The sequence below is a fragment of the Mastomys coucha genome, unplaced genomic scaffold (assembly GCF_008632895.1).
Source record: "Mastomys coucha isolate ucsf_1 unplaced genomic scaffold, UCSF_Mcou_1 pScaffold22, whole genome shotgun sequence".
In the NCBI taxonomy this organism is placed as follows: Eukaryota; Metazoa; Chordata; class Mammalia; order Rodentia; family Muridae; genus Mastomys; species Mastomys coucha.
This window is the reverse complement of record NW_022196905.1, coordinates 232,906,282-232,918,800: the sequence shown is the minus strand read 5'-3', so window position 1 is coordinate 232,918,800 and position 12,519 is coordinate 232,906,282. Positions and strand designations below refer to the sequence as shown.

The 12,519-nt window shown below is 49.1% G+C and overlaps 1 protein-coding gene across 3 annotated transcripts in view; it reads right to left on the bottom strand.

Moving 5' to 3' along the window:
* The window catches only part of Nlrc5 (NLR family CARD domain containing 5), a 95,068-nt gene continuing 82,549 nt past the window's right edge, over positions 1 to 12,519 (bottom strand). The window contains exons 37-48 of one of the 3 annotated variants that reach the window (XM_031340908.1): positions 10,333 to 10,416; positions 9,718 to 9,801; positions 7,063 to 7,146; positions 5,255 to 5,338; positions 4,920 to 5,003; positions 4,729 to 4,806; positions 3,973 to 4,056; positions 3,819 to 3,890; positions 3,494 to 3,577; positions 2,219 to 2,302; positions 1,786 to 1,869; positions 1 to 1,314 (exon numbers count right to left, since the gene is read on the bottom strand). In XM_031340908.1, the coding sequence (XP_031196768.1) occupies positions 1,212 to 1,314; positions 1,786 to 1,869; positions 2,219 to 2,302; positions 3,494 to 3,577; positions 3,819 to 3,890; positions 3,973 to 4,056; positions 4,729 to 4,806; positions 4,920 to 5,003; positions 5,255 to 5,338; positions 7,063 to 7,146; positions 9,718 to 9,801; positions 10,333 to 10,416 (1,009 nt within the window). In that variant the 3' untranslated portion in view covers positions 1 to 1,211. Of the gene's footprint in view, positions 1,315 to 1,785; positions 1,870 to 2,218; positions 2,303 to 3,493; positions 3,578 to 3,818; positions 3,891 to 3,967; positions 4,057 to 4,728; positions 4,807 to 4,919; positions 5,004 to 5,254; positions 5,339 to 7,062; positions 7,147 to 9,717; positions 9,802 to 10,332; positions 10,417 to 12,519 lie in introns of those variants that run through there. The other 2 variants (XM_031340909.1, XM_031340910.1) reach the window with 2 other exon arrangements.

Below are 12,519 nucleotides of genomic sequence, written 5' to 3'. Positions count from 1 at the left end.
TCCAGGCAGGACTATGTACATTTATTGATCATTCGACATGGAGTGTCGCGAGGCTATCCTTCCCTTTCTTGGAAGTCATAAAACAAAACAAAACACCCTAGAGTTTCAAGTGGTTTCTGAATCCTGCTGAGGTAGTGGGTAGGCTAGACCTAGTGGCCTTACCTACTGTCCTAGAAGTACCTATCCCTAAACCCTTGGCTTGGCTTTGTCCCTTAAACCAGGAAAGAAGAGATGAGTGTGAACTGCCCCCAGGTCAGGTTAGCTCCTAAGCCTGGGCTGGAAGTCCTTGGAAGAATCTGATTAACAGAAGGGAGAATTGAGGCTCTGGCAGGAGGGCACGTCATGCTGAGACCTTGGCATGTCCCAGACCCCTGACCAATGGGCCACTTAATACTTAAGTCCCTCTCCTAGCACAAGACAAAAAGTTTCTCCAAGAAGTTGCTTATAAATACTTAAAAAAAAAAAAAAATGGCACCGAGCATTGAGCTTAGGGCATCACACATGCTAGGAAGCACTCTAGTACTGAGCCATATCCCCAGCCCTTTCTGACCTTTTGAGACAGGATCTTACTAAATTACAAACTGGTCTTGAACTCGCAATCTGTCTGCCTCAGATTCCTGAACAGCTAGAAGGCTGTTCGTATAGCATAGCTTATACCATTAGTCTAATTTCATGTTTTTTAAATAGTAATAAATTAGGTCTTGGACTTGTCTATGGTCCCCTGGCAAGCTGAGTGTCATGTGATATGGACATCACATTGTAAGTGGATTCCTGATCATGTGTACTGCCAATTACAATACTAAGAGATGCTCTGACTAGGTGTCCTGCCACAAGTGCCATGTAATGCCACATTTGACCTACTCTGAGTATGACCTTCCCATGTTGAGAGGCCATAGGGCAACATCCATAGCTTTTCCTGTTTATAGGACCTCATAATACTCTCATAATGTCAATGTCCCATTGGTAACACATGTCATGTATGATATATGATATATGATATATGATATATGATCCTCTTTTGGTCAAACAAGACTCTCAGTCCCTAAGAATATGCTCCCTAAGGATTCTGACAGGAAAAATGCACTCTTCCCTCCTGGGGCATTCATAGGATGCTGGGCATCAACTGAGGTTCTTCTGAGCCCGGTCTCCTGGTGGGTGATGTGGTTGTCACTGGGCTGGACTCATAAGTTTTGAGAGCTCCATCAGGTTCCTCAAAGAGTCTGGGACTGCTGGTCAAAGAAGGAGAAGACCAGCCTGGGTTCCTGGCTCTGCAGACTCTCGACCACCTTGTCAGGAATGGGGTTGTTCCAGAGGCTGTGGGCAGAGACATGGACATCAGCTCTAGAGTTGTTCCCTCATCCTCTTGTCTCTGCTCCTAACCTCCCTACAGGGCTTGAGATCACGGCCTAAAGCAGAAGACATGTCACCCAATGGAGGTTGTATATACCAGAGTAGTGACCTTAGTACGATACCTCCTCCCCACTGAGAGTCAGCTAGCTATGTCCCAGACTCTGCCTTATTCAGTCCTTTAGTCCACACCACCCTCTCAGGTAGATACAGATGGGGGAGTTGAAAGATATAAAGTTACAGATACAAAGTTAACACAGTTGGCAAATGGTATAACTGGGATTTGATCCAGGTCTGCTGGCTGCCAAATTCCTGGTGGAATAGTTTAAGTCTCTCATGGATAATCTTCAACCCAGGCTCTGCCTCTCCCCCATAGGAGGTTGCTTTAAATTGAGGGGTCTGTGTGGCCTTCCACTACAAGACCCAGCCCTTCATTACCGAATGACTGGGACACAGGATCCCTGGACCAGCCCTTGAGCCAGGAGTTGGGCTCCACATGCTGTGATCTGGTTCTTCTCCAAGCTTTGCAGTGGACAATGGCAGGGGAAGAGGGAAATAGAGGCAAGCATGAGTCTGGAGGCAGGGGAGGAGGTGTTCCTTCTTCATGTCCCACCCCAGGCAGACAAAGTCACCTTTTCCCCCTACTACTAGCATTTATCAGAGGACTCTGACTCCTGGTGGGACAGTAGAAAGTCTGAAGGCTAGAGCATGGAAGAACTAAGCTTGGCAGGGGTTTGGTACCAGCTTGGGACAGTGTTCCAAGACACTGGACGGATTTCTGGGAGGCAAGAGTATTCTAGTAACCTCTGGGCTTGTTCAGGATGTGGGTCCCCACTCTACACCCCCACCCCACCCAAGGGTACAATCATACTCCACTATCTTCAGCTGCTCCATCTTCGGCAGGACCTGGGCCAACTCAGCAGCCACCTCATCACCAAGGAGATTCCAGGACAGCCTGCAAGGTGGAGGAGGGGCGAGCTCAGAGGCGGGAGGGCACTGAGTCCAAGGAGAGCAGTAGGGAATGCTAGGTGCCAGCAGTATCACATACAAAAGATGTTACCCAGCCAGGTGCTTGAGTATTCTAAATTGAAGAATTCTCAGGGTACAGGTGGTTCCTTCCTCTCTATCCACCCCCTCCCTATTCCTGAGCATCATGTTCCACAGAAACCACAACGTGACGCAAGGCACGCCAAGCCAACACCTTGCCGCGATGCCTACTTCCCATGTGATAATGTGTGTCATAATTTTAAAACCTCCCCCAACATTGTTTTTGCTTTAAGAAATTAATCTTCAATGGAAGCATATGTCTCTACTGTGCGTGGAATCTCCATGCAAAGGACTCTATGGGGAAAGTGTTGAAGAGAGCAGATACAGCGCTATGTTCTTCCCAGGGATTCAGTGCTTTGCTCCATTTCCACTGGTTCAAAAGGGAGGGTCACTGGTCACTGGTTATAAAGGGAGAGGGTTCAAGATCAGCGAGTGCTGACCCGTGGCATAAGGAGAGAGATTAAAAACCTTGAAGACTGAGAGTCTTCATAGCCTAATACTCAGTTGCCATGCACGAGGCTCTGGGTTCTATCCCCAAGACAGAAAAAAACAAAAACAAACAAACAAAAACAAAACAAACAAACAAAAAAACCTCCCCAAACTATTTAGGACGCAGACCTAGAAATCCTCTTGCACTTTGTGCTCTGTACTTTGGGAGTTAGAATTTTCTTCTTTTCTATGCCAGGGCCTCAAATCCCAGCACTCGGGTTTAATGATTTGACAGTGCTACCACAGTCCGAGGTCTGAGGCAGCGGGATGGCCAAAGGGGTCATAGTCAGTGTGTTAGGGGGTGGCTTCTACCAGCTTCTGCCTTCTGCCTTAGAACAACTAGATACAGGTAGAGGCTCAGAAGCCCCCCAGAGGGAAGGTCTAAGGCAAAAATCCTTTGCAGACCAAGTGGCCCCATCTCCCTTCCCGTGACACAGACAAACGGGCTTTGCCCTCTGTCGCTGGAGTGCATGCAGTAAGATTATGAGGCTTCCCATCTCCAGAAGGGAGGCTTGGTAGAGAGGCTGGGACAGCAGTAGCTCACAGTAGACAGGGTCAGGTCCCCCCAGGCATCCTTTCTTCTCAACCCAGGGTTCACCCAAGCACTTACAAGAGTTTTTCCAGGGCTGGGCAGAGCATGAGGTTGGTGGCAAGGTACTTAGCAGCTTGGTTTTCAATCTTGCAGGACACCAGGCTGGGATGGAATAGGAGTGGTCCTCTGAGACAGGGACCATAGCCAGCAGGTACCCTTTCCCCATAATGAAAGTAGGAGGGGCCAGAGTGACCTGGCCAGGGCCAGGGGCCAAGTCTTAGAAAATTATCTTTCCCCCATTCCTAAGTCCCATCTCTCAGTGGCTCTCCTGGGAATAAGACTTCAGAGGGAGAGAGTCGTGGTCCTTCTGCAGGGCCCCAGACAATCAGAGAAGGCTACTCACTCAATTTGTCTAAGCATTGGGAGCCTCTTGGAGAAATGTGGGACACCTCCAGCCAGGTTATTCTCTGCCAAGCTGTGGGACAGGATAGACACCAGTCAGAACTGCCCCAGACCCTTCCAAGCTGTCCCTCAACCCAGGAAGGACCTCACCTCACCTGACCTCTTCTATGAGTGGGCATTGCTCCAGGGCCTGGCCCAGGCACAGGGCCCCCTCTGGACCCAGGTGGCTGGATGGCAGGCTGTGAAAAGGGCAAGGTGAGAGGAGCCTTGGGCCAGCTCTGGGGGTTTGGAACCTTCCTTAAGCCTCACATTCTTGGAGTTGTGCCTCAGACTACAGCAGCAACCTTAGCTGGCCTTTAACCCTGTCTCGCCCCACAAAGGACTCAGAAGCTGCCAAGATCCCCGACTTACGGATCTGATACACTAAGTTCAAGGCTTGGCTTCTTCGTCTCCTAGGAAGTTAAGCTTTTCACCCTGTTTTTGGTCTTAGCTCTCTTTCTAGAATATGGTGCATATAAGAATCCCAGAGCCAAGGCTGCATGGGACTCAGGAAGCTACCAACTTGACTTGTAGAAGATGGAACAATGTTCTTGGTAGCTTTTGCACATGGCCTTTAGCTGACATTTTATTCCAACACCAGAGACTTACTCTCAAGCAGCAAAGCTTGGCTTGCTGACATCTTTTATAAATGAGGAAACTGAGGCTCAGAAGGGGCAGAGACTTGGCCAGGGGCTCCCAGAGACAACGGGTAGGGTCAACACTAAGCTTACTCTGGGGAATGCAGAGTGGCAGCCGGGGATGGGCCATGCTAATCTCAGGCTAAGCTGCTCGACCCATGGCCTGCTTGGATCTCTCTTCTCCTGGGTCCCCTCTCCGAAGCTCTGTATCTAAGTTGGCAGGGGAACACTCACCACAGGACCCTGAGTTGTGGGGGTAATCTCTGAGCCAGCCCCAGGGCTGTGGGATCCCCCACAGCGTTGTTGCCCAGTCTGAAAGAAGACAGGATAGAGTGCGGAGTGTGGGTCGCCTGCTCAGGATCCCACTCTGCCCGGTTCTAAAGGAACAAGAGGTCCAGGGGGATCCCACCTGGATAGAGACTTACATGATCTCCTCCAGGTGCTCGAAATGGGTGAATGACTTCACCAACTGCACTCCCCCAGCTGGGCCAATCCTGTTCCCCGAGAGGCTGTGGAAGGGGAACTTATTCGACCCTCTCTTCCCTCACCCCTCCCTACTACATTTGCACAAGAGATGCAGCCACGCCTCCCTCCTGATGGGAACACAAAGACCCAGAGAACAGGGCATAGGAGATCACCATTCTGGGCACCAAGCCTGGGAGAGCTTCCCTTTTCCAGTGCTGGCCTGAGCCAGGGGCCAGTGTCTCTCAGAAGCATGGTAGAGTCCCTGTAGGCTTTTCTCAGTGGGGCTGAGACTCACTCTAATTTCCTGAGTTCTGGCAGCCTTGGCAAGATGACAGCTAAGTGTTGGGTACCCACGTCTCCGATCTGGCTGTACCTCAAGCTTGGGGAGAAAAGCAAAGATGAAGAAGTATCAGACTGCCTCCCATCTCCCATCTCACCTTGCCCACACCCTTCCTAGTTAAGACACACCAAGAAAGGCCTCAGTTCACATGCACTGGAGTCTTGTCATCCCACGTTTGGATGGGACTCCCAACTCACGGTGTCTGCTTATGATACTCTCCCAGTTGTCATCCTGAAATGGTTCCTGACACTTTTGCATACCATCTTGGGGAGTCCAGGGATCTCCCCTGGAGTTGCTTATGCAGTGTGGGGTGCTTAAAGGTACATGAGTAAGAAGTGAAGGGGATACTTGAAGAGACACCCAACCCTTTCAGTTTTTCCTGCCAAAGTTGCATGGGATCTGGGGGAAGGGCTGGCAACATGTCCCAGCTCCTCCAAGCTGTCAGCAACCCTGAAGAGTGTCAGAAGGCAGCAGCCACTGTCACCAATGCCATTCCTGCTCAGCCTGGGGAAGCAGAGCACAGGCTGAGAGGAGCAGAAAGGCTTTTGCAGGTGCGGTGTGCAGAACCCTCCAGATGGCCAAACCTACATTCTTTCAGAAACTCATATACCACTCACAAACCCTCTGGAGGAAAGTAAGCGGAGTAGTATTGACTGCTCCCAGTGTCCCGGGTAAGAAAAGGGAGCAGCAGAGACTCACAGTGACTTGCGGGCAAGGCCGACATGATGCTTAAAGCCCCTGACCTGAACCGGTTACTATAATCCTCAGCTTTGCCTTGTTTGCCTGGACCCCAGCAACAGAGGTCCCTAAACGAGTCTGTCAGGATAGTAAGTGGGCTCCCCAGTTAAGGCATCCGAACTGAAACAGGGGGCTTCCTCCGCCATCCTTAACACCACCACCGCTACCACTGTCATCATCATTACCATCATCGTCATCATCCTCATTATCATTACTGCTGCCTTTTCTGCATCTGGAATGTTCTTGCCTATATGAGAAGCAAGAGCTAAACTAAACTAAAAGTAAACTAAATTACTCAGAGAAATAGTTTGCCTTCTTGTTCTAGAGATTGGGTGTTTTGTTTGTTTTTGTTTTTGTTTTTTTTTTTTGTTTTTTTTTGTACATGAAGTGTAGCAAACTGCCTTGCAGCTGGTCGGGTTTTGGATCCTGTGTGTCACATCCCCTTGAGTGTTAGCCACACCCCCCTGCCTGTTAACTACAGGTCCTGCCAGAGTCAGGCTGGGCCTCTGACAAAACCAAATGCCTGTGGTACCACCAGGCTTGTTTTACTCACAATATTTAGTGTTTGGGGTAAACCATATCTTAAGAGAGTGTGACATTCTCTCAAGTAGGCAGGGGGTGATATCACAGGTGAGATGAAGTCCAGCCCCTCACTTCACAAAGTGCCGTCTCTGGCCCTCAAAACCACCAGCATTGGGGTGGCTCACTGGAAACAGAGGATCTGGACACCTGGACTTGCACAGTCCTAAATCTCCTTTTAAGACCAATCTGTAGAGAATCCTATGCACATGAAGGGCTTCTGTGGAGCTCCAACCCCACCCTGCTAGGACACTTTTGTATCCAGGAAGCTGGTAGCACTAGGAGGCAAGAACAACGGGCACTAGTCTGGAAGGGCACAGGGATGTCCCCAGAGGGAGCCATCACAAGTTCCAAAGGAGGTACCCAATGTTTCCCTGGATGCTATCCCAACAACAGGGCCGACCTGGGGTCCTCTCTGTCTTTCCCATGGGTGTCTGATTACTCACCTAAGGTCCTGCAGTAGGGTCATGCAGCTTAGTCCTTGAAGGAGCAAGGCCAGAGAGGAAGCTTCCAGTGGCAAATGAGAGAGGCTAGAGAGAGGAGGCTGGATGAATTTTTCATGCCTGGGGCACAGACTGAGGCCCTGTCCAGATAGACTCATGAGGCCTCGGTACTAAGCACACCCACAGCCCTCCATTGTAAAGTGTGAAGAGCAAATGCACCCATAAATTGTGCATGGACTATTGAGTTGCATGGCCAGTGATTCTATATTCTCAACCACTTGTTTAGACCAGTGTTGAGCGCCAACAGAGATCTCATAAACAGGGGCCAAAGACTGGGCTAAAGCCATCTTGAAATGTGGGAGCACTGTCATGTCCATTTTACAGATGAGGAACACTGAGGCTCGGAAGGGAAGGGAACCTATTCAGGGTCATAAGAGGAAGCAGCAACAACAGCAGGAATAGAACCTAAAACCTTAGGACCCCCTTCCAGGGCCTTAGCCATGTGTTCCCCACTGGCTGGTGATCCCAAGGTCCCCAGCCTGAGCACTGAAGAGAAACAAATGACAGTATTAGCTGGGGCTTCTACCAAGTGAATGTGGCCAGCCCCTGCTCGCAGCACTCACCAAGCATTATTTAACTTAATCCTCGCAATCCCAGTTCAAATCCCAATCAAAGTTCAGAAAGAAGACTTAGCCTAGAGAGGAGAAGTGTGTGCCCAAGCCAGCATGGCAATGTGGCAGGAGGGCTTGGCCAACTGCCTCGGCTTCCTAGGGATATGGTTCTTAAGGACACGTAATCAGTGCTGAAATGACACAGCCAGCAAAGGCCAACAATAGCCTATCAAGAGCCTATCCACCTGAAGGCTCTGGGTCTGAGGAGAGCTGCCAGTGGCAGAAGCCACAGAACTGACAGGTTTGGCTTCTGTATACTGAGGACCCATCCCCTTCTTTCAGACAACGAGGAAGGACATGGTAAGGAGCAGCCTGAGTGTCTGGGACTCAAGACCGGGCGACAGGCAGGATGATCCACCCTACAGAACCAACCCCTAACCCTGGCCAAGGCTTGGGGGCCACACAGATGAATAAGCCAATGAATGGCCTTATTGGGTCTTTAACCACTCATATAAAACTTTGGGAAGATTCTAGAAGGCTGAGCATGCAGTGAGTACCCAGGGATATCCAAGCAATGGGTCCATGGAAAGATGGGTGGGCTGTGTATGGTCCAAGGTTTCCTAACATCTACCTCCTGTCCTCGCAGTTCTCCCGCAGTTGAGCTAAGAGAGATAGACTAGGGGCATGCCATTGCTACGGGCTATTGTTCAACTGGGTGAGCACATATGTGGAGAAAAATCTGGAAAACAGTTCACAAACTGACTGTTCTGGGAAGTTCTCTGAAGGAGCGTCATCTCCAGGGGATTTCACTCGCTTTATTACATATTTTTGAAATTATGGAGCTTTTTATAACCAGGGTGTATTCTGGGTCATCAGAAAAACAGATTTAAAGCAGGAAAACACAGTTAAATGTGCTCACAAGAATGTGCCTGAGCTGGGTCTGTGCAGAATGGGACTGTTTGTGGGGGGCTGGGCTGTTTCTGGCATCTCTATGAATTTGATGATTGCAAACTACTAGGAGAGTAAAAGCAGAGAGTTTCTAAGAAACAAGTGTGGCTGGCAAGATGGCTGTGTCCATAAAGGTGCTCGATGCCAAGCCTAAGGATCTGAATTCTGTCCTTGAATCCCATTTAGTGGAAAGAAAGAGCCACTCCCAAAAGCTATCCTCTGATCTCTGCATGTTCACTATGGTATATGAGCACGCACACACACACATGAACACACACACACAAACACATGTAATGTTAAAAGAAGGAAGAAAACTCTGCAGATGCTAGGGACGCAGGAGGGGGTTCTGCCTGGAGTTTCTATCTTCTCTTCTGTACCAGCCTCTAAAAATGCCACTTACATCCAGGGAACAGGTGACCTCACCTAGCCAATGAGTCAACTGAGAATTTAGGAGCAGGGCACACGACCATATGACCGAGCTCATTTCCTAAGTCTCCAGCTGATCACAGGGATAAATGGGCTCCCTTTCTACTAAATCAGAGGAAAGAAAGCTGCAGAGGGTGCTGGGTAGGAGAACATACACCAATAAGTAGTCCTTGGAGCCAGCCGTGCCTGAAGTTAAGATTCCTTGTAGTTGAGAGAGAGAGAGAGAGAGAGAGAGAGAGAGAGAGAGAGAGAGAGAGAGAGAGAGAGAAAGAAAGAAAGAAAGAGGGAGAGAACGAGATCAACCAAATTTTGCCTTGGCAGCTTTGAGTTGGGGATTATGTTTCCAGAGACCAAACATCCTGATGACTCTCAGCTAGGCAGTGAAGTGAATGTGTGTGTGTGTGATCTAGAGACCCAAAAGTGCATTCAGAGGGAGAGAGAGATGTAGGGGGCTCTGAGGCATGTTCCGTATACCCCTCTGTATGAACCCCACTACTTCCCTCCCCTGAACCTTCCTCTTTAGTCCCTTCCCCATGAACCTCCTCCTCCCCATCAACTTCCACTCACTCTCCTCCCCCTGCACATTTTCTCCCACTCCTCTCTCCATCTGCTCCCATTCATTCTTCCCCCATTACTGCACACTCCTCCTCCTCACTACCTTCCTTTCACTTACTGCAGCCTCTTCAGTCTACAAGTTCCCTGAAGGGCTCTGATCAGTAGCTCTGCATCCTCCTTACAGAGACTGTTGTTAGAGAAGCTGTAGGGACCAAGCAGAAGGTTCCATTCAGGCAAGTGCCCTGGAGAGATAATGCTCTACCTGTCCCTTGCCCCTTGGCCCTGGGGAGGCTGATTGGGATGGCAGATAATAGGCCAGGCTTTCTGCCCAGCTCCCACCCCAGGAGCATTCCTGGCCCCAAGGCTAAGCTCTAAGGTCCCCACAAGAGGGGTGGCAGTCACAGTTGGGTCAGATAAGGATGCCAGATAAGGCTATAGAGAAGACTCAGGACATGCAAATATCCAACAATTCCTCTGTCCCTTTGTGATTTCTGCACCCTGGTATTTATCATCACCTGGGGCAGAATCAAGTCCCAGTTTTACAGATGTGCAGTTCCAAGCCACCAAGTGAGGGAGGAAGAAAAATCTAACCAAAGGCACTCCATGGGTCAAGGGTAAAGCCAAGACAAGGGGCACAGCATACAGGGAGGACAGCCAGGTTCAGGTGCCTCTGTACCCCACCAGAGGCTCTGCTGTCCTCTCAGCCATCCCATGGCCAGCCACCCCAACTTACTCCAGCTCTTCTAGACGGTGGCAGTGTCCCAGACCAGATGCCAGGTGGGTGAGGCTCTCTGTGCTCACTTGGCTGAAGGTCACCCTGTTGGGGACCAAAGGGCAGCAGGTCAGGAAGAGCCTCAGGAGGTCTGAAACTGATGGCAGAGGCTTCGAGTGGCTCTTGGAGACAGTGGTTAGGGGATGCCTGTCCTCCACCAATTGCTGCATCCTGGACTAACTAAGTCCAGGATGTAGCTGGAGGCAGACAGAAGCTGGGGCTGTCCTAGCCCTCCTTAGCCACAGTTGGATGCCATGCTAATAACTGGCCAGTGCAGTTTGCACAGTTCTCAGCCTTCTGAAGTCAGTCGGACAGCTCCGAAGGGGTTTTGTTTGTTTGTTGTTTGTTTTTAGAGACAGGTTGTCTCATTTGCATCTCTGGCTGTCTTGGCTATGTTGAGCAGGCTGGCCTCTAATTCACAAAGATCAGCCTGCTTCTGCCTCTGCCTCCAAGTGCTGAAATTAAAGGCATGTACCACCACACCCTGCCCAAATTCATGAGTTTTTTTTCTTCTTTTTTAAAAAAATCCTTCCACTTAAAAATTTTATTTATTTATAAAAATGTATTAAAGGAAATTAAGGAAAACTGAGAGTGGGAGGGGTTCCAAGGGAGGAATGCCAAGTTTCTCTATTATTTGAAAATTCTGAGTTTTTTTATTTTACTACATAGGTGTGTCTGTGTGTATATAAGCACATGTCATGGTGTGTGTATATGGAGGTCAGAGGACAACTTTGGGGAGTTTTCTTCTTTGTCCATGTGGCTCCTGGGGGCTAAACTCTGATTCTCAAGCTTGGCAGTAAGCGCCCTTACCCACTGAGCAATCTCACCAGCAGAGAGTTCCTAGATGTGACTGGTCATACTAAACATCAGAAAACCCCATTTGCTTTTGGGGATCATGGTTCATTCTAGTAATCCCAGCAGTCGAGGTTAGGGCAGGAGGATGGAGAGTTCAAGGTCAGCGTGGTTACATATTGAGACCCTGTCTCAAAATCAAACCCAACTCAACCAAACAAAAGCTCCATTTTGCAGTCCTTGCTCTGGTAATTTAGTCTGGCGATATTTACCAACGGATGCCAAAATTGGTGGATGAAAGTCTAAAGAACTGGATATTGACAACTGGAAGTGATCTCCCTATAAGGTGTGTGTCAGTCCCAAGGAGAAAGAGTACTTTTGCAAGGGAAGGAGCTTGGCAGGCACCACCTTTACCAGGTGACACAGTTAGCATCTGCAGCAAAGGGATACAAGCATTGGGTGTCTTTGATAGAAGGTAAAGAAGAATACACAATGGCCTGAGTGGTATCCCCATTACAAATGCAGACTCTAAAGCTAGGCAGATGCAAGCTTAAGGAGATTCTTGCCTGTAGATCCCAGAGTGTCTAGACATAGGAGGTTGGAGGGCCCTCCAGGTCAAACATGCTACTGAGAGACAATTGACATTGAATGCACATTTCACCCTGCACTGGGAAACACACAGGGGAAAGCCACAAAATCAGCAACGAACACTGCTAATGGGACAATGAGAAGCTGGGAGGGTAAGCTGTAACTGAGAGCATAGGATTTAGGGCTAGGTGTGCCTCAATCGGTACAGTGCTTGCTTAGCTTGTACAAAGCCCTGAATGCAATCCCTGGGGGCTCATGCCTGTCATTCTGACACTCGGGAGGCAGAACAAGACAGTCAGGAGTTCGAGGACATCTCCAGCTCTACATAGTTTGAAAACAAGCTTGGCTACTGAGACTCTGTCTCAAAACAACAAAAAAATAATGAAAGTCTGTTCAGCAGGTTAAGGTGCTGTTGTATGAACCCAGCAACCTGATTTGGAAGGAGAGAAGAAACTACCAACATTGACCTCTGACCTGATAAATACCATCTTTCTCCCTCCCCTTTTTCCCTCCCCTTCTTCCCTCCCTCTCTCTTACACACACATACACACTAACTTTCAATTATTTTAAGAATGAAAAAAGATAATAACTGGTATTCAGTGTTTAAATTTCTGAGGTTCATACTTTCTCTGGATTATGGCAAATAACACCCTCATTCTTGAGAGATTCGCTGAACCACCTCTAGTGGTTAAAAAAGAAAAAAAGGGCCGGGCGGTGGTGGCGCACGCCTTTAATCCCAGCACTTGGGAGGCAGAGGCAGGCGGATTT